The sequence below is a fragment of the Desmodus rotundus genome, chromosome 11 (assembly GCF_022682495.2).
Source record: "Desmodus rotundus isolate HL8 chromosome 11, HLdesRot8A.1, whole genome shotgun sequence".
NCBI lineage: Eukaryota > Metazoa > Chordata > Mammalia > Chiroptera > Phyllostomidae > Desmodus > Desmodus rotundus.
Window position 1 is genome coordinate 91,449,695 of NC_071397.1, and position 19,991 is coordinate 91,469,685.

General features: G+C 36.6%; 1 protein-coding gene across 3 annotated transcripts in view; it reads left to right on the top strand.

Annotated features, from left to right (window-relative positions):
- PCMT1 (protein-L-isoaspartate (D-aspartate) O-methyltransferase) overlaps positions 1–14,630 on the top strand; it is a 49,563-nt gene extending 34,933 nt beyond the window's left edge. The window contains exons 6-9 of one of the 3 annotated variants that reach the window (XM_053913822.1): positions 1,310–1,395; positions 3,589–3,758; positions 12,199–12,342; positions 13,831–14,630. In XM_053913822.1, coding sequence (XP_053769797.1) covers positions 1,310–1,395; positions 3,589–3,758; positions 12,199–12,342; positions 13,831–13,843 — 413 coding nt within the window. In that variant the 3' untranslated portion in view covers positions 13,844–14,630. Of the gene's footprint in view, positions 1–1,309; positions 1,396–3,588; positions 3,806–12,198; positions 12,343–13,830 lie in introns of all 3 variants that reach the window. The other 2 variants (XM_024551962.4, XM_024551961.2) reach the window with 2 other exon arrangements.
- The last annotated feature ends 5,361 nt before the right edge of the window (positions 14,631–19,991 follow it).

Below are 19,991 nucleotides of genomic sequence, written 5' to 3' on the forward strand. Positions count from 1 at the left end.
GGGCACTATTTCCATAGGAGCACATTTTGTATTGTGAAAAATAAGAAAACATTAAAAAATGCAAAAAACATAAATGTGAAGCATAATAAAATACCCGTTTAATCACCACACTGATCAAGAAGTGGAACGTTACTGGTACCTTGGAAGTCCTCAGCTTCCTTTTTCCTCCTCCTAACTCCCTCCCTTCTCCCTAGTGGTAACCAGTGCCATTACTTCTGAGCATTTACTACCTGATTGCACTTCCAAAAATAATGTTTAATTTAATTTTGAACTTTAGATAAATGGAACCATGCAGTATACATTCTGTGATGAATGAGTTTTTCATTCAATCTTATGTTTGTAAGATTCACTCACTTTTTGCATACATTTTTATTATTGTACAGCATTCCATTGTAAGAACACCACCAAAATTGTTAATTCTACTGTAGCTTGGTATTTTGAACTATTTTTAATTTGGGGATGTTCACAGTGCTACTATGAACATACATGTCTGTAAGTCCAGATTCACACATATGTTCACTCATCCTGCAAGCACTCCTTTCTGTAGGAGTGTTACTGCAGGCTCTAAGGGTTACCATAGACACTGCAAAACTGTTTTTTAGAGTGACTGAACCAATGTACATTCCCAGCAGCCATGTGTCAGGATTCCTATTACTCTACATCTCCACCAGCATTTGGTATTATTAGATTTTTCTTTATGCCCATTTAGTGAGTGTATAACAATATATCTTTGTGATTTTAATTTTATATTTGTCTATTAACCAGTGAGGTTGAACACTTTTTCATGTTTGGCCACTTAGTTTCCTCTTTTGTGAAATGCCTGTTCAGATACAGAGTTATTTATATTTTTCTTAGATTTGTAGGACTTCTAGAGAGTAGCCCTTTGTCTATTTATGCATTTATAAATCTCTCCTCCCACCCTGTGGCATGCCTTTTCACTCTCACATGGGTCCTTTTTGATAACTAGAGATTCTTAGTTTTAAGGGGGCTAGACTTACCAACTTTTTCCAGTGCTTTCTCTGTCCTGCTGTAGGCTACTCTGAAGTCATGAAGGTAGTTCTCTGTATTATTTCTCAGAAACTTTATTCTTTAGCTTTCCACATTTAGGTCTTTGATCTTTCTGACATTGACTTTTGTGTATGTCTGAGGTCAGGGGTCTAAGTGTCTATTTTTTTCACATGCACATTCAGTTGTCCCAGCATCATTATTTTAAAACAAACAAACAAAAAGCTACCCCTCCCTGCTTTAAAACCTTCACACTAAACAGTTCTATCTGGACAGGTACTGAAAGTGTACATTTTTCTTTCAGTGGGGGACGGGAGAATGGGCTATGCTGAAGAAGCCCCTTACGACGCCATTCATGTAGGCGCTGCAGCCCCGGTTGTGCCCCAAGCAGTGAGTTATGTTTTTTCTGTCTTTGTGTGCTTTCAACTAAAACTCTCAAAGATTTATAGGAGAATGACTTCTAGATGTGTTCAAAATATAATTAGACTCTCATGTTGAGCATTTTAGTTACAGTCAGTAGGTAATTATTGTTTCCATATGCAAACAGTTGTATAAATGACATCAAGATTACTAAACCCCAGCTCATGGCTGTCTTTTGAAGCAATATTTGAACCAGCAAAGAATTAGTCTGTCAGTGGAATTGGGAGAGTTCATGACCTGATAATCACTTGATATTTTATTTAATACTGGAATATACAAAACTGTTAGGTGCCTGGGAGAGACCAGGAAGTATTTGTCATACATTTTACCCTCACAAAGCTTAGATCCTAGTGGAGGCGTGTCATACACGTAACAGGGAAATTAGTGATGTGACACCATATTATTAGCATATGATACATATTGAATAAAATGAAAATCCTGTACGAGTTCAAGGTAACAAGAGAATTTTGCATGGGGCGATAAGAATTCATACAGGAATGAAACTTGAACTAATCTTCAGAATGAGACAATTTGCATTCTTTCAGTTTGAGGAAAGGATATTCCAGTATTGAGTATTAAGGTATAGTCAAGGAAATATTGAAATACAAAGTTGATTTTTCATTTTGTAGGACTCTGATAAGCTTATGTCAGCTCTTAATAATTCTTGGTTAAGTTTATTTAAGTCTAGGTTTCTACTATATACAAATTTTACCTAGTTCTTGACTAGATGACTAGTGGCATTTTCTGCCCAGTCTGATCCACTCCCCAGCCTAGAAAGGGTTCTTATTGTATGTTTAGATCAGGTACGAGAAGCTGGAAGTTGGGGAATTTGTTCTAATCATTGACTTGCTACTTACTGGCTAAATGACTGTGGGAAAATCACTTATTCTATCTGGCTCTGTTATCTGTGTTTTGTTTTGTTTTGTTTTTGTTTTACTAAACCAATGGCTTTAACACATGTTTTAAAAAAGTCCTTACCCAAGGATATGTTTATTGATTTAAGAGAGAGAGGAAGGGGAGTGGGAAGAGAGAGAAACATCAGTGTGAGAGAGAAGCATCCATCAGGTGCCTCCCATACATGCCACGCCCAGGGATTGAACCTGCAACCTAGGTATGTGCCCTGACGGGGAACAGAACCCACAACCTTTTGCTGTACGGGATGATGCTCCAACCAACTGAGCCACCTGGCCAGGGCTGCTTTTAACACATTTTAATTGAAGTATTAACATGGTGTAGAAAGGTATATAAATCATGAATAGCTCAAAGAATTTTCATATATGAACACAGTATCAGTAGGTTTTTTGCTTTGCTTTGTTTTGTTTTTCACTAAAAACATATTGGCAGCCTGGTATAAACAATTAAAATCTGAGATAGAACTGTGTTAACATTTAAAAAAATAACTCAATCCTTGCCAGTATTATTTTGTAAAAATTAAAATGGCAAAAAAAAACCCCCACCTCACTGACAACCTAAATTTTAACTGAGACACCCTTTTGGGGGCAATACTATTCAAAGTAAGGTTTCTTTGTCATTGTTTTTTGATTAGTGGTGACTTGTAAAGCTACAGGCAGATGATAACATAAGATTTTAAAACTGACCAGAGGGGCTCTCATTGAGCGGTCTTGGTTCTTCGTGGACAGGGGGTCCTCATTCTAATGCCTCAGGGCTGCAGCCCTACCATCCTTCATCATGGCACCAGCAATCCTAAATTCCATTGTAAAACCAAGGTTCCCTTAGCTTTGGTTAAGTGATGCCCTAAATTCTACAGTGATAGGGATTCCTTGCAGAATTTCTACACTTCCCCTCTAAACCACAAAGATTCAAAACAAGCCTATAGGCATTGGAACTTTCGGCTTTGCCTTTGACCTTCCCAAGAGGATAATTCTGTATCATGTGTTCAGCTCAAGCATTTGAGCATTGCTGTTGCACCAGGCTGTGTGAGACACTGTCCCTGTCGTCAAAGGACCTGCAGTTTAGTAGGAGAGGCAGAGAAGTAAATGAGTGGGAATTGAGTGATGCATTTAACAGTCAAAGTACGTGTGTGCCAAATACAGTACATTTCTACTTTCTGCCCAGGGACACTGAAGGCTGTTTATAGAGATGTAAAATGACTGTTAATATAAAATCTGTAACTTGGTGTGTATGTGTTTTTTTTTCTTTTAGCTAATAGACCAGTTAAAGCCTGGTGGAAGATTGATATTGCCCGTCGGTCCTGCAGGTGGAAATCAGATGCTGGAGCAGTATGACAAGCTACAAGATGGCAGTGTCAAAATGAAGCCGCTGATGGGAGTGATATACGTGCCTTTAACAGATAAAGAAAAGCAGTGGTCCAGGTGGAAGTGATTTTATCTTCTGCTCTTTCTTCCTCCACACATGCAAGGTGAAAGGGTGTGGATTTTAAGACGTTAGACTGCAAGAGCTGCTTTTTTGGTTATCACTTTTATGCTACTCCATTTTAACATCAGAATTCACTACATTAAAAATGTAGAGAAATTTTGCATGGTCTGCCCTTCTTTTGGTTTAACTCACATCTTTGGGGAAGGGAGGGTGAGACTTGGTTGGCACAAATGTGTTTTTTAAAGAGGCTTTCAGCCACAGTTTAGTACTGTCTAGGGAGATTTTATCATCAGCCACCCTGATGTATATTTACAAATCACTTTTATAACTGCTCTAAGGTCATGGAGGTAAAGGCTTTGATTTGAAGAGAAGGGGCCATCATTCCCTGCCCTGTTCATTGTCATAAAGAGAAACAAAGGAAAGGATTCTTGCCCCAGTTTTCCAAGGTGTCAGAATCCCAGAGGGGACATTCTTCCTCTCAGCTTGATTTCTCTTTCAGTCAAGTTCATAGATGTCTGACAGCCTGTGCCTGTTTTATACTCAGCTGTCGTTTCAGAGCCACTGTAACAAATAAGCTTATTGCCCTTCTTTAGAACGGGCCAGCCTGTGTTTAACCTTTTTTAACTGAGTTCCTGGGGAGTGGGGTTGGGGGGGATCCTTAAGCAAAGCGAGTGCCCAGGTCTCACACACCCACCCGGAGGTCAGCAGCATGCAGCACAGTCCTCAGCACAGCATGGCTCATCATGACCCCCCTTCTGTTGTGCATCCAGCGTAGTCTGAACGTTTGGGCTGAAGCCACGATTTCTTCCTCTTCCTTCTTTTCCCCACTCCCTCCCATGGGGAGGAGTGTGATCAGTAAGTAACAGCGACATTAGCTAAGATCACTCGGGATTAAATGCCAAAATAAGAAAGGCTTTTACAGTTTCTTTGTTTTAGAATCTATTTTTATTTGACAGAGGTATTTATTTTAAGATAATTATTTTCTTAATAAGTAACATGGCGATTGTAAGTTTAATAGTTCTCCCAATTTTGTTTCTGAATGAATGTTTTAATTGCAAAAATTTTGAATAAATTAATTGTAATGAATGTAACTCAGTTTGTTCAAAACTGAGTTGTACTTGTAACTAAATTCTGATTGTTGAAGTTATTGGCCATTTCTGGGATATCTTACTAGGAATTGCATTTTATCCTTCACCTAATATAGTTATAAAGTTGTTTTCTTTGAATTCTAATCTGGCGTACAGCTACTTCTCTAAGAGAATTAAAAAGCTACCAGTCTTGTCAGAATCCTGTTGTTATTAACAGCTAATTACCCCCTTCCTTCACTCGATTCCAGCACGGTCACACCGTCACACAGCTGTATGGGTGTCACTGTGTAAAGGGGCAAACACATCCCTGAGATCCCTGAGATCCCTGAGATCTGACGTCAAGTAAGAGTTCAGAGTTTTATTTCTAAGTTTAAAATTTTTCTTTTTGTTAATATAGACAATAAATGTCAGTATTGAGCATTCTGCCTATAATTTAATGAAAGAAAAAAAGCACTTTGTCTTGATACCAGAAGTGAGTTTTTAATAAAGCTCGTGAAAGTTAAGCTTCAGGGCCCTTACTTGCTCAGGGTGCTTCCTGGCCTTATACCTAGTATTATATGAATAGTCTTGTTCTTAGTTTTCTTTTTTTCCCCTCTTCACAAACAGGTTTCCCCTCCGCTCATCATATAAGCTTTCGGTTCCACAATACCTGTATTTGCCCCTGATGAAACTAAACTATATTAAATTTAGAATATTTATTAGAATAATTTTAAAATTATGGGTAATTATTCAGTCAGTTACCAAATATTTCAATGTATATATACTTGGTTTTCTTTCTGGCCTTCAGCTTTTTAAAATTTGGAGCAGTTTTACATATATTCATCATTGGAAACTTTTCTTTTGTACTGGGAGGACTTTTCTATTTTTTTTTTAAGTTAAATTTTCTGTTTGTTCAAGTACATTTTCCTACAACCAAAGACATAGTTATAATTACAAATATCATCAGTTACTTAATTGTAAACCTTAGATTTTAAAGAATACAAGTTTAAAGAATATAAAGATGAAACAGATTGTAAAAGGAATTAAGTTCTATATTTAAAAAAATTGTACTATAAAAATTAATAGAAAATAGGATGTTTGAAAGGATAAAACATTAGCAGTTAACTTAAAATCCTAAGCAACCATTAGTCTGCTATTTCTATTTGTGTCCATAAACCATCAGTTAGGGCCCAGGCAGGAAACAGAAATATTCAGCCAAGATTTTGAATTGATTTTAATGAACGTACTATTCAAAGAAATTCAGGAAACGTTATGGGAAACCACTAAAGGAAGTTGATTTACCCAGGGACCAGGGACACCAAAGGTAATTTGTTTTGTTAAATATTTTTCCGTTTGAGGACATTCTTAATACATTTATTAATTCAGTAAGTATATCTGTGCCCACTATGCCAGACACTGTACTAGTTCAGGAATACACAGCTGGGATTTTGAAATTGACCATTCTTGTGGAATTAACAGTCATGCGAGAGATCCAAAAACATCCAAAGACCAAGACAAACCGACAATTACAGGCATACCTTGTTTTATTCTGATTCGCTTTATTGCACTTTGCAGATACTGTGGGTTTTTACAAAATGAAGGATTGTGGCAACCCTGGGTCAAGCCAAGTCTCTTGGCGCCATTTTTCCAAGAGCATTTGCTCACTCTGTGTCTCTGTATCACATTTCAATAATTCTCAAAATATTTCAGACTTTTTCATTATTACTACAATATCTTTATTATGGTGATCTATGTTTTTTGATGTTGCTATTATAATTGTTTTGGGGTGCCATGAGCCACGTTCTTATAAAATGATTAACTTAATCACTTACTGCTGAGTGTGTTCTGACCGCTCCACCAATTGGCTCTTCCCCCATCTCTCCCTCTCCTTGAGACACATGAATATGGAAACTAGGTCAATTAATAACTGCAATGTCCTCTAAGTGTTCCAGTGAAAGGAAGAGTTGCATGACTCTCACTTTAAGTCAAAAACTAGAAATGATCAAGCTTAGTGAAGAAGGCTTGTCAAAAGCTGAGACAGGCCGAAAGCTAGGCTTCTTGTGCCAACAGTTAATCAAGTTGTGAATACAAAGGAAAAGTTCTGAAGGAAATTAAAAGTGCTACTCCAGTAAACACAAATGATAAGAAAGTAAAACAGCCTGATGCTGATGTGCAGAAAGTTTTAGTGGTCTGTACATTAAAGAACAAAGTAGCCACAACAGTCTCTTAAGCCAAAGCTTAATCCAGGGGAAGGTTCTAACTCTTGAATTCTCTGAAGTCTGAGAGAGGTGAAGAAGCTGCAAAAGAAGTTTGAAGCTAGAAGTTGTTGGTTTATGACACTTAAGGAAAGAAGCCGTCTCTATAACACAAAAGTACAAGGTGAAGCAACAAGTGCTGATGTAGAAGCTACAGCAAGTTATCCAGAAGATCTAGCTGGGATAAAGAAGGTGGCTACACTAAACAACAGATTTGCAATGTAGCCCAAACAACCTTTATTATATTGGAAGATGATGCCACCTAAGACTTTCATAGCTGGAGAGGAAAACTCCATGCCTTGCTTCACAGCTTCAAAAGACAGGCTGACTCTCTTGTTAGGGGCTGATGCAGCTGGTGCCTAAGTTGAAGCCAGTGCTCACTTACCATTCAGAAAATCCTAGGACCATTAATAATTATGCTAATTCTACTCTGCCTGTGCTCTATAAATGGAACAACAAAGCCTGGATGACAGCTTGTCTGTTTACAACATGGTTTATTGAATATTTTAAGGCTACTGTTGAGACCAACTGCTCAGAAAAAAAGATTCCTATCAAAATATTACTGTTCACTGACAATGCCTCTGGTCACTCGAGCTCTGATGAAAATGTAACAGATTGATATGGTTTTTATGCCTGTTAACATAACTTCCATTCTGCAGCTTAAGGAGTAATTTTGACTTTCAGGTCTTATTATTTGAGAAATACATCTTGTGCCCTGGCTGGTGACTCGGTTGGAGCATCATCCCATAGAACAAAAGGTGGCGGGTTTGATTCTCAGTCAGGGCACATGCCTACCTTGTGGGTTTGTTGATGCATACGAGAAGACAACAAATGGGTATTTCACTCTCTCACATCAATGTTTCTTTTTCTCTCTCTTCCCCTTTCTCCCTCTCTAAAAAGCAATGTCCTCATGTGAGGATTTAAAAAAAGAAAGAAAGAAAGAAAGAAAGAAATGCATTTTGTGAGGCGATAGTTGCCATAGATAGTGATTCCTCTCCTGGGTCTGGGCAAAGCTCCTTGAAAACCTGGAAAGGAGTCACCATTCTAGATGCTATTAAGAACATCCAAGATTCATGGGAAGAGGTCAAAATGTCACATAAACAGGAATTTGGAAGAAGTTGATGCCAACTCTGGTGAATGACTTTGAGGGGTTCAATTCTGCAGTGGAAGAAGTAACTCCAGATGTGGAAACAGCAAGAGAACTAGAATTAATAGTGGAGCCTGAAGATGTGACTGAATTGCCGCAACCTCACGATGAAACTTCACTGGGTTAGGAGTTGCTTTTTATGGATGAGCAAAGACTGTAGTTTCCTGAGATGGAATCTACTCCTGGTGAAGATGCTGTGAAGATTGTTGAAATGTCAACAAGGATTCGGAATATTACATAAACTTAGTTGATTGTTAAAATAGTGGCAGGGTTAAGGAGGATTGACTCCAATTTTCATAAGTTCTGTGGGGAAAGTGCTATCAAAAGGCATCACGTGCTACAGAGAAATTGTTTGGGAAACGAAGAGTCAGATGACCTGGCAAACTTCACTTTTCTTATTTTGAGAAGCTGCCACAGCCACTTCAGCCTTAAACCCACCACCGTACCCCGGCAGCGGTCATCAGCACTGAGGCAAGATCCTCTACCAACAAAAAGACTGACTCGCTGAAGGCCCAGTGATGGTTAGCATTTGTTAGCAATAGGATATTTTTAAATTAAAGCATGTACATTATTTCTTAGACATAATGCTATTATTGTACACTTGATAGACTACAGTATAAACAGAACTATTATATATGCACTGGGAGAACAAGCTCATGTGACTCGCTTTATTGTGATGTTCGCTTTGTTGCCATTGGCTGGACCCGAACCTGTAATATCTCTGAGGTATACCTATACAGCAAGTGATTTTCAACCTTTTGCATCTCATGGCACACATAAACTAATTACTAAAGTTCTGCGGCACACCAAAGAATATAATTTCTGCCAATCTGACAAAAAAATTAGGTGTAATTTTGTTTTATTCACACTGGATGTCTATTGTGTTGGCCGTTGTTATTTTTTTTTATTTGACAGTCTAAGGGAAAAGAGTTCAGTGCCCCTAACTAATAGTCAGGCATTGCATCTTTTAACAATTCTTGTGGCTCGCCAGTTGAAAATCGCTGCTATTGAGTGTAGTATGTTTAGACTCCGCCTTCAAGGCAGTAGAGAGCAATTGAAGGGCTGAAGCCAGGCAGTGATGAGAGTTACATTTCAGAAAGATGACTGGCTGAGATGCAGACTAGGTTGGAAAGGGACAAAATCAGAGTCAGTAACAGGAGGTGCCGGTAGCAAGTCAGGGGTGAAATGATGGTGGCCTGAACTGAGGCGGTGGTTGTAATCGGGATAGAATGTGGTTAAAGACTCTGATTTTCTCAGTGCCCATCCCACATTTGGGAGTCATCATCTGTAAAGCTCCTTGGTTTGCTGCCAGGCTAGATGATTTCTGTTCCTTCAGATTTCCTTCGGGATTAATTTTTAACAACACATCCTACTACTTTCTTATGACCCTTCTCTTTTTTCTCAGCAGCTTTCCCTCCTGTCACAGAGGAATTGAGAGCTAGACGCAGCGCTGTGAGAGCGTGAGGTCTAGTATTTGCCGAGGAGATGTGATAGCAACTGTTTAGATAAAAAGAATTAAGTGGGCATGTCACATTCTATGGCCAAATAAAGCCCCAAACCTGAATGTCAGTTTATGTGTCCTTATGCCTGGGAAAATGTCACTTGTACTTTGGTGAATTAATAGCAGAGGAGAGAATGCCAGCCGTATAGGCCATAGACCTAGAATCTGTGGTACTATGTTCACGACTAAGGGTGTGTAATAGGTGTGTTGGTTGCTTCACAAACTCTTAAGACTTTTCAATTTTTATGTTATTTTACATAGGTATATTTTATATATGTAGAAACAATGTTTTGTTAATCCTCTGGTAGGGTTTATTTCATTTTTGTTTTTAATAACCATGAGAGTCCATGGAATAAGTTAACCTCTGGTTTGTGAAACTGAGGAATGTTTCAGGGTTCTCGCTCCATAAGCATTTTATCAGTCTTCTTAAAGTGCCATGCACGCATGAATAAGACGTCATGAATTGATTGGCCTTGTCTGGGATTGGCAGTATAGGTCCTGGGGTATCCAACTGAGTGTGTGTTCCATGTTGTTCTGTACTGTCCCTTTTAAATTTCTTTACCTATGTGGTAACATTATGACATACTTTGCATCCTTAAAGGCAGGCATATAGTCTGTTGCTTTGAAACTCTTTTAAGGTCTCATGATGCTTTGTGCAAAGCTTTTATTACCTCAAAAAACCCATTAACTAGAAAACATTAATGGATTTTAGTTATTGTTTTGTGGTAGTACATCTGTTTATTTGTTTTTGATAAAGAATATATAATACTAAATGTTAGGATATATAATACTGAGTGTTAGAAGCTTAGAGTTATTAACCTAACAAATAATTAAATTGTATATGATTATATATTTTATAGCAAAGTAATAAATGTATACAGTGGTTAACCTAATGAAAATATTTAGCCCATATATGGCGATTTTAAAGAGATTTTCTAGAAATTTAGGACACACTACTTGTTGTAAGTGATCTATATGTCTAAGTCAGACAAAGATATGATGATGCAGAATTTCGAACATTAGGAAAAATTAATAATATAAAAACTATACAGATTTTGGAGTATTAGGATGTGACAGGGTTATACATGCACAGGCAGCAAATTTTTGGTTTTCTTGGTATCCATATGTCAAAATACAGGTCTGTAAACTTGAAATTTTTTTCATTTTAGTGCTATACATTTCCTTCTACTTGTTTTCAACAATACCATTACTGACACCAATGTAATGCATATGCATTACCCAAATAGAAAAAAAGTACAAAGAATAAGGTAAAAATCACCCAGAGTCCCAGAACCCAGAGATAACCACTATTTAATATTTCAGTAATTTTTTTTTACTCTTTTATTTATAGGTATACGTCTCTTTTGTAACCCTTGGACTATACATTAGCATTATTTTGTAATCTTTTTTCATTTCATGAAATGTCATCAACATTGTTCCCATCATTAAACATTTTTTTTACAATATGATTTTTTTTCTGGTTTTATTGAGATATAATTGACTCTACAGCATTGTGTTGGTTTTAAGTGTATAAGATAATACTTCAATATATGTTTATGTTGCAGAATGATTACCACAATACATTTAGTTTTATGGCTTCAGGTTCTATATTCAAGCCTTTTATTCATTTTGAGTTGAATTTTTTTGTATGTATGGTATAAGACAGGGGTCCAGTTTCATTTGTTTTCATGTGCCTATCCAGTTTTCCCAGCACCATTTATTGAAGATACTGTTGTTTTTCCATTGTGTATTCTTGGCTTTTTAATTAATTGATCATATATGTGTGGGTTTATTTCTGAGCTTTCTAGTCTGTTCCATTGATCTATGTGTTTTATGCTAATATCATACTGTTGTGATAACTATAGCTTTGTAACATAGTTTGAAATCAGGAAGTGTGATGTCTCCAGCATATTCTTCTATCTAATATCATCGCTGTAGGGTTTTTGTATTTCTATACAAATTTTAGGAGTGTTTGTTTTATTACTGTGAAAAATGCTGTTGGAATTATGATGGGGTTTACATTGGATCAGTAGATTGCTTTGGGTAGCATGGATATTTTAACAATATTCTTTCAATCTATGAGTATAGAATATCTTTCTATTTATTTTTGTTTTCTTCAATGTCTTTTATTAATATCTTACAGTTTTCAGTGTATAGATCTTTCACCTCATTGGTTAAATTTATTCCTAAGTATTTTTATTCTTTTTGATGCAATTGTAAATGGGATTGTTTTCTTAATTTCTTTTTCTGATAGTTCATTATTAGTGTATAGAAACATAACTGGTTTTTGTATATTGATTTTGTATCCTGAAACTTTATTGAATTAGTTTATTCTAACATTTTTTTGGTGGAGTCTTTAGGGTTTTCTATATATAACATGTCATCTGCAAAAAGAGACAATTTTATTTCTTCTTTTCCGATTTTGATGCCTTTTATTTCTTTTTCTTGCCTAATTGCTCTGGCTAGGATTTCCAGTACTATGTTGAATAAAAGTGGCAAGAGTGGGCATCCTTGTCTTGTTCCTGATCTTAGAGGAAAAGCTTTCAGCTTTTCACCGTTGAGTATGATGTTAGCTGTGGGCTTGTCATATGTGGCCTTTATTATGTTGAGGTACGTTCCCTCTATACCCAGTTTGTTGAGAGCTTTTATCCTTTTTCTTTAAATTTTTTTTTCTAAATGGAAAGGATATTTGGAAATGTTGTACTATGTTGTTGGGCAATAAGGATACTTATTTACGATATCCTTAATGCCTTGCAATAGGTAAATAAAATGTGGTAAATTATTTTAAAAACAATAATAGTATCTTCAATTCATATACAAAAAGCACAAGTGAATTTAATTTATGAATACGGCACTTTGCAAGTGCTCATAAATATTTTAATGCATGATTTTAAGTGAAAGCTATTCTATGAGAAATGTAGTACTTACATATTTAGAAGAATATGTTACGTATGAATAGATACTGTATGACAAGGGTAGCTTATGAGAGAAGTAATTTTTAAAAAAAATTTCTTGGACAATCTACAAAATTTAATTTAAAACATATTGTTTGATAAATCCTTAATTCACCACTTACCTGGGATATTTTAGCTCTTTATTTACCTTTCTTTCAAGTTTATTTTAACAACTTTTAAAAATCTTTTTATTACAGAACAATTGTAAGAATAGTACAAAGAACTGAATCTCTTCATCTAGAGTTACCAACAATTAACATTTTTCCATTTTTGCTTTCTCCTTCCCTCTCTATGTATTCATATATGTAATATCTTTTCCTGAATCATTTGGGATTCATTGCAAACATCAAACTTTTTCAACTCCTGAAGTACTTGAGTGTTTAACAATGTTTTTGTCACTCAGGTTACCCTCAGATATGAAGCTCTTAGGCTTTTCAGCTTTATTTTTTCAGTTTTAACAGCTTTACTGAGGTATAATTTACCTACCATACCATTTATTTGAGTTTGCATTTTTATTCCTTCCTTCCTCTCACTGGCAGTTGCTGGTACAGTGCTACACCTGGCTGAGCGCACGGTTTCTTTTGGAGCTAATAAAGCTGCCTTATGAAATCAGCTGACAGGTATATTATACCTACCGACAATGCTTTTTCTCCCAAAGAGTTTGGGTTGAGATTGGCCCACTCAACAATTGCTAACAGATACGCTAAGCAAAAGGCTATTTTTTTGTCCAATTTTGTGACTGCAACTGTAAAAATTTATTTGAATTGTTAAATATTCAAATCATCATTTTACAATAAATAGTATTAGCAAGATTCTAGATCTAAAAGTAATTTCTCTGAATTTTTGGTCTTGAAGGAAGAAAGTTATCTTTAGAATTTAAAAAGAGAATTCAGACCCTGTAGGTTTCATACTTCATTCTGGATTAGCATGAAAGATGTTTGAAATGGCTGATTTCCATTTTTGCTTGGACTTGAGACCATTTGCTTTTTTTTTTTTTTAAATAATATATTGCTTGGGGATTAGTGGGGGGGGGGTTTGTTTTGTTTTGTTTTTTTACTGATTTAACCATTGTATCTAAACTATTAGAAAGCCAAGTCTTGCAGTATGTAACTCCTATTTACGTATTTCTCTTTTCTTCCCCCAGGGACGAACTGTAAAAGCAACGTCAGCTTGACCAGTATATAATATTACAGTGGATTGCTCATCTCAGTCCTCAGAGCTTTTGAAAACCAACAGCATCACAGCTTGTTTTGGACTTTGTTACACTATTGTTTTCAGCATGAAAATGTGTGGTTTTATAGGGTTTTTAATTCTTCAAAGAGGCAGAAAAGCCAAATTGGTAGAGAGAGGATACAGAGTATACACTTGTTCTTTAATGTGCCCACATTTTACTTTAAAATATTAAATGAAAGGGTTCTGCAAAATGGAAAACTTAGTTTATGAATTGATTTGGAGGAGAGGTTTTTCTTTGTCTAGACACTTAATTCTGTTCCAATATTAATTTTTCAGATTGCTTTTGTGTATCAGATAACACCCCCATTCACCAGTTAAGATTCTTGATTTTTGGATGTCTGTTAGATGCTACTAAGAAAATAGAGATGAGCTTCCTTTTTAAGCTTTTGATGTGGTGTCATAGAATAGCATGTTGTAGATACAATCAGCTGCTTCGTTACCTTAAAACTAAGCAATTGTAAATATTAAACCTTAAGAAGATGGAAGGTGATGTCTTTTAACGTTCAGCAGTTCAGATTGGACATAACTCATGTAGTTCTTCCTTTTCCTCTTTAAAAATTATAGGAGACTTGTAGCTCAGTATTATTTCTTCTGTTTCTAATTTGCTGCTGATAATGTATATGAATTTAACATGCTGTGTAAGCTGTGTCCTAGTTACTGAACAGTTTATGCAGTGCTGCTTTGCCAAATAAAGTTAAAAGTAAAAGAGGCGTTGGTGGTGTTTGAATGCGAAGAAAGAACAGCATGTCCACCGGGTACAGAATGCTGACCAAGATCACAACAAAAAAAAAAATTTGTTTCTCTCATGCTCCATCTTGTGAAATACGAGTAGGTTAATGGCATTGATTCGGCTGTACATTTGTAGAATGAACGCGACCATGTTGCTTGAGGACAAGGACATTACCTTATTTGCCTAACACAGGGCTCGTCCTCTTGTAGATGTGCAATAAATGCAGAACGACTAAGCTAATGAACTGATTGAATGTCAGGGAAGAGCTGGCTTGAGGACAAATTTACCAAAACCCATGTCTCACCTGTAAAGGATTTGTTAATATAATGACTATAAGTGCGTTTCTAAGAAATCAGTAGTACTTTGGAATCTTCCTTAAATATTGCAGTTATCTTCCTTTTATAGTGGGATTTTAGTGCTTCTCAGGGTTCTAGAACTCAAAGCAATATGAGCTCTAGAACTAGAAGAACTAGAACTCCCAGCAAAGCCCTTCTGTCTGCTGAGAGCCAGTGCATATGGTTCCGGCAAGTGGATGCTTAGGATGCAAGGCACCTTTCCCCTACCCTTAACGTCTTAAGCTTTGCTTCTTTAAAAATGGCTTTAACAATTATGCATACATCTTTTCACTAATGTCTCTTTTGAGGCCAGGTTTTAGACACAGGAAACTAGCCAGAGTTGGTGGCCAAACCATGTGAGTTTTCAGGCCATCATTGGCTTCAGTTGGATGTTGTTGGTATTGCTTCTGGACCTGGGCCATGGACCCTTGTGTCATTTGAGTTCATTTCGAAGGTTGAGTATTCTTTAGGGCTTAAGATTAAATTAAATTGATTCTTAAACTTATCCACAAGTCTGTATCCTTCATAGCCATTATCAGCATTGCATCATATGTGAATCTCTGTTAGGTGCTGGGACAGAAAACGGCTTTTACTCTCAATGAATTTACAGTTTCGTTGAGGGGACAGTGTATAAATCTGACAGGATGAAGTGCCACCTGATTGGTACAAATACTATGCCAAGCATTGTTCTTGGACTTTACACTTTTATGAATTAAAATTTTAAAATATTGAATAAACAGGAATGGTTATTAAGGGGGCATATGTAATGGGTAGGGATGGGAATAATTTTAACTGGTTCAACGGCTTTTCTCTTCATGACATTTGAGTTTCTATGTGTTCGTCAAAGATGACAAATCTCTTTATCTTTGCTTTCGTGCTTTCTAAAATATTTTAGAATTTTATTTTTCCTTAATAATATGAAGGGCAACAATTACAATATTTTTAAACGTTCCAGTCTAGTGAGATCCTATTGAAACAAGGCCTTTTTTATAGATCTGATTTTATTAAAGGCCTAATCTACCTCTCTAGCTCTAAAGAACTAAAATTAAGAGTTGGAGTTTCTAATGAGGGTTTCAACTCTTCCCCAACTACTAACGTTAGAAAAAAAACTGACATTTGAGGGAAAATAATACACTGATGTTGTCCATGCAAATATTTAAATTCCCATTGCCTTAATTTAAGAAATATATTGTCCAAAAAAAGTTGATTACACTTTTCACATTGACTATCAGGTACCTCTACTACAGCATCTTAAAAATTCAATATATTTTAAAATGGAATAACATTTTTTAATAATAACTTAATACTCATGAATTCTTTGAAAACATCCTTGGCATCTGATTGTCAGCCAAGAAATAAGGCTCCTTAATATTTTTTCATTAGAGAGGTGGGTGCTTCTGGTTTTCAGCTAAATGTTAACAAATTTCTAGTAGCTTGGTATAGCATTAAAAGAAGTCATGTCTTTTGAGAAACCATGCTGTTTTCATCAGTATGGCCTTGTAATATAGTTTCGTATTAGGTGATGTTATTCCCCCCACTTTGTTCTTCTTTTTCAAGATTGCTATTGCTATTTCGGGTCTTTTGTGTTCCCATATAAATTTTTGGATTCTAGTTCTGTGAAAAATGCCATTGGTATCTTGATAGGAATTGTGTTGAATCTATAGATTGCTTTGCACAGTTTAATGATATTAATCCTCTTTATCCATAAGCATGGTATTTGCTTCCACTTATTAGTATCTTATTCGATTTCTTTCTTCAAGGTCTTATAATTTTTCAAGTACAGGTCTTTTATCTCATTGGTTAAATTTATTCCTAGGTATTTGTTTTGTTTTTTGGTGCAGTTGTAAGTGGGATTGTTTTCTTAGTTTCCCTTTCTGATAGTTAATTATAGATATATAATAATGCAACTGATTTCTGGATGTTTATTTTGTATCCTGCTACTTTACTGAATTCATTTATCAGTTTTAGTAGTTTTTTGGTGGAAATTGGGATTCTCTATGTACAGTAGCATGTCTTCAAATAATGAGTTTCACGTCTTTTTTTCCAATTTAGATACCTTTATTTCTTCTTCTTCTCTGATGGCTGAGGCTAGGATTTCCAGTACTGTTTTGAATAAGCGTGGTGAAAGCAGACATCCCATCTTGTTCCCAATCTTAAGGGAAACTTTTTTCCCTGTTGAGTAGAATGTTAGCTGTGGATTTGTTATATGTAGCTTTTATTACGTTGAGGTATGTTCCCTCTGTTCCCACTTTGCTAAGAGTTTTTGTAATAATTGGGTGCTGGGTTTTGTCAGATGCTTTTCTGCATCTATTGATATGATCATATGATTTTTATCCTTCCTTTTGTTTATGCATTGTGCCACATTAATTGATTTACAGATATTAAACCATCCTTGCATCCTATGAATAAATCCCACTTGATCAGGGTGTATGATCTTTTTAATGTATTGCTGAATTTGGTTTGCTTGTATTTTGTTGAGGATTTTTGCATATATGTACATTAGGCATATTGGCCTATAATTTTCTTTCTTTATAATGTCTTTATCTGCTTTTGCAATCAGGATATTATCCTCATAAAATGAACTTGAGAGTCTCCCCTCCTCTTGAATTTTTTGGAATGGTTTGAGAAGGATAGGTATTAGTTCTTTTAATGTTTGGTAAAATTCACCTGTGAAGCCATTCAGTCCCAGACTTTTGTTTATTAGGAGTTTTTTGATTATTGCTTCAATTTCATTGTTTGTAATTGGTCTGTTCAGATTTTATGTTTCCTCTTGATTCAGTCTTGGGAGCTTACATTTTCTAGGATTTTATTTAGTTATACTTTTTTGCTTGATGAGTTTGATTAAAGGTTTATCGCTCTTAAGTTTATCTTCTCAAAGAACTAGATCTTGGTTTCATTGGTCTCTTGTATTGTTTTTTTAGACTTATTTCATTTATTCCTGCTGTGATCTTTAGTATTTTCTTCCTTCTACTCACTTTGGACTTTGTTTATTGTTCTTTTTCTAGTTCCTTTAAGTGTAGACTGTTAATTTGAGATTTTCCTTGTTTCTTGAGGCAGGCCAGTATTGCTATGGATTTCTCTCTTAGGACTGCTTTCAAAATTTGTGGTGGTTGTATTATTTTCATTTGTCTCAAGTTATCTTTGGGGTTTTTTTTGTAGATGGATTTATTTATTTTTTAATATATTTTATTGATTATGCTATTACAGTTGTCCCATTTCCCCCCCTTCACTCCATTCCATCCTGCACACACCCTCCCTCCCACATTCCCCCCCTATAGTTCATGTCCGTGGGTCATACATATGTTATTTGGCTTCTACAATTTCCTATATTATTCTTACCCTCCCCCTGTCTATTTTCTACCTACCATTTATGCTGCTTATTCTCTGTACCTTTCCCCCCTCTCTCCCCATCCCTCTCCCCTGCTGATAGCCTTCCATGTGATCTCCATTTCTGTGATTCTGTTCCTGTTCTAGTTGTTTGATCAGTTTGTTTTGTATTCGTTTTAGGTGTGGTTGTTAATAACTATGAGTTTGTTGTCATTTTACTGTTCATATTTTTTAATCTTCTTTTTCTTAGATAAGTCCCTTTAACATTTCACATAATAAGGGCTTGGTGATGATGAACTCCTTTAACTTGACCTTATCTTGAGAAGCACTTTATCTGCCCTTCCATTCTAAATGAAAGCTTTGCTGCATAGAGTAATCTTGGATGTAGGTCCTTGCCTTTCATGACTTGGAATACTTCTTTCCAGCCCCTTCTTGCCTGTAAAGTCTCTTTGGAGAAATCAGCTGACAGTCTTATGGGAACTCCTTTGTAGCTAACTGTGTCCTTTTCTCTTGCTGCTTGTAAGATTATCTCCTTATCTTCGATCTTGGGTAATGTAATTATGATGTGCCTTGGTGTGTGCTTCCTTGGGTCCAACTTCTTTGGGACCCTTTGAGCTTCCTGGACTTCCTGGAAGTCTATTTCCTTTGCCAGATTAGGGAAGTTCTCCTTCATTATTTTTTCAAATAAGTTTTCAATTTCTTGCTCTTCCTCTTCTCCTTCTGGTACCCCTATAATTCTGATGTTGGAACGTTTAAAGATGTCCTGGAGGTTCCTAAGCCTCTCCTCATTTTTTTGAATTCATGTTTCTTCATTCTTTTCTGGTTGGATGTTTCTTTCTTTCTTCTGGTCCACGCCGTTGATTCGAGTCCTGGTTTCCTTCGCATCACTATTGGTTCCCGGTACATTTTCCTTTGTTTCTCTTAGCATAGCCTTCATTTTTTTATCTAATTTGTGACCAAATTCAACCAATTCTGTGAGCTTCCTGATTACCAGTGTTTTGAACTGTGCATCTAATAGGTTGGCTCTCTCTTTGTTGCTTAGTTGTATTATTTCTGGAGCTTTGATCTGTTCTTTCATTTGGGCAATTTTTTTTTTTTGTCTTGGCACTCCTGTTACATAAAGGGGAGGAGCCTTAGGTGTTCACCGGGGCGGGGTAACGCTGGTCGCTGTGCTGTGACGCTGTACATGGGGGACGGGCCGAGAGGGAGCAATGGTGCTTGCTCCACTCTGGTGGATTTCAGTCACTCCCTCCGCTACCCACAATCAAAGTGGGCCTTTCTGGTGCTTCTTCCCAAGTGGGTGGGTTTGTGTACATTCTAGTCCCCTGTGGGTCTCTCCAACGACCTTTCCTGTGAGGCTGGGAGTTTCTCCTGCTGCCGCCTCAACCCCCACAGGTGTTTTCAATCAGTGGTTTGAGGCTTTATTTCCCTGCACCAGAGCCCTGGGTTGTGTGGTCTGTCACCCAGTCCACCAGCTGCTGCCTCGCCAGCCAGCTGCAGTCTGGCCCGCCCCACTCCACAATCTGCCACCTCGCTGGGTCCGCCAGCTGCCACCTTGCCGCGTGTGCTCTCCTCCTGGCTGCCCATCTCCACCCCTCCTACCGGTCTGGGTGAGTGTTTCTTTATCTCCTTGGTTGTCAGACTTTCATACAGTTCAATTTTCTGTCAGTTCTGGTTGTG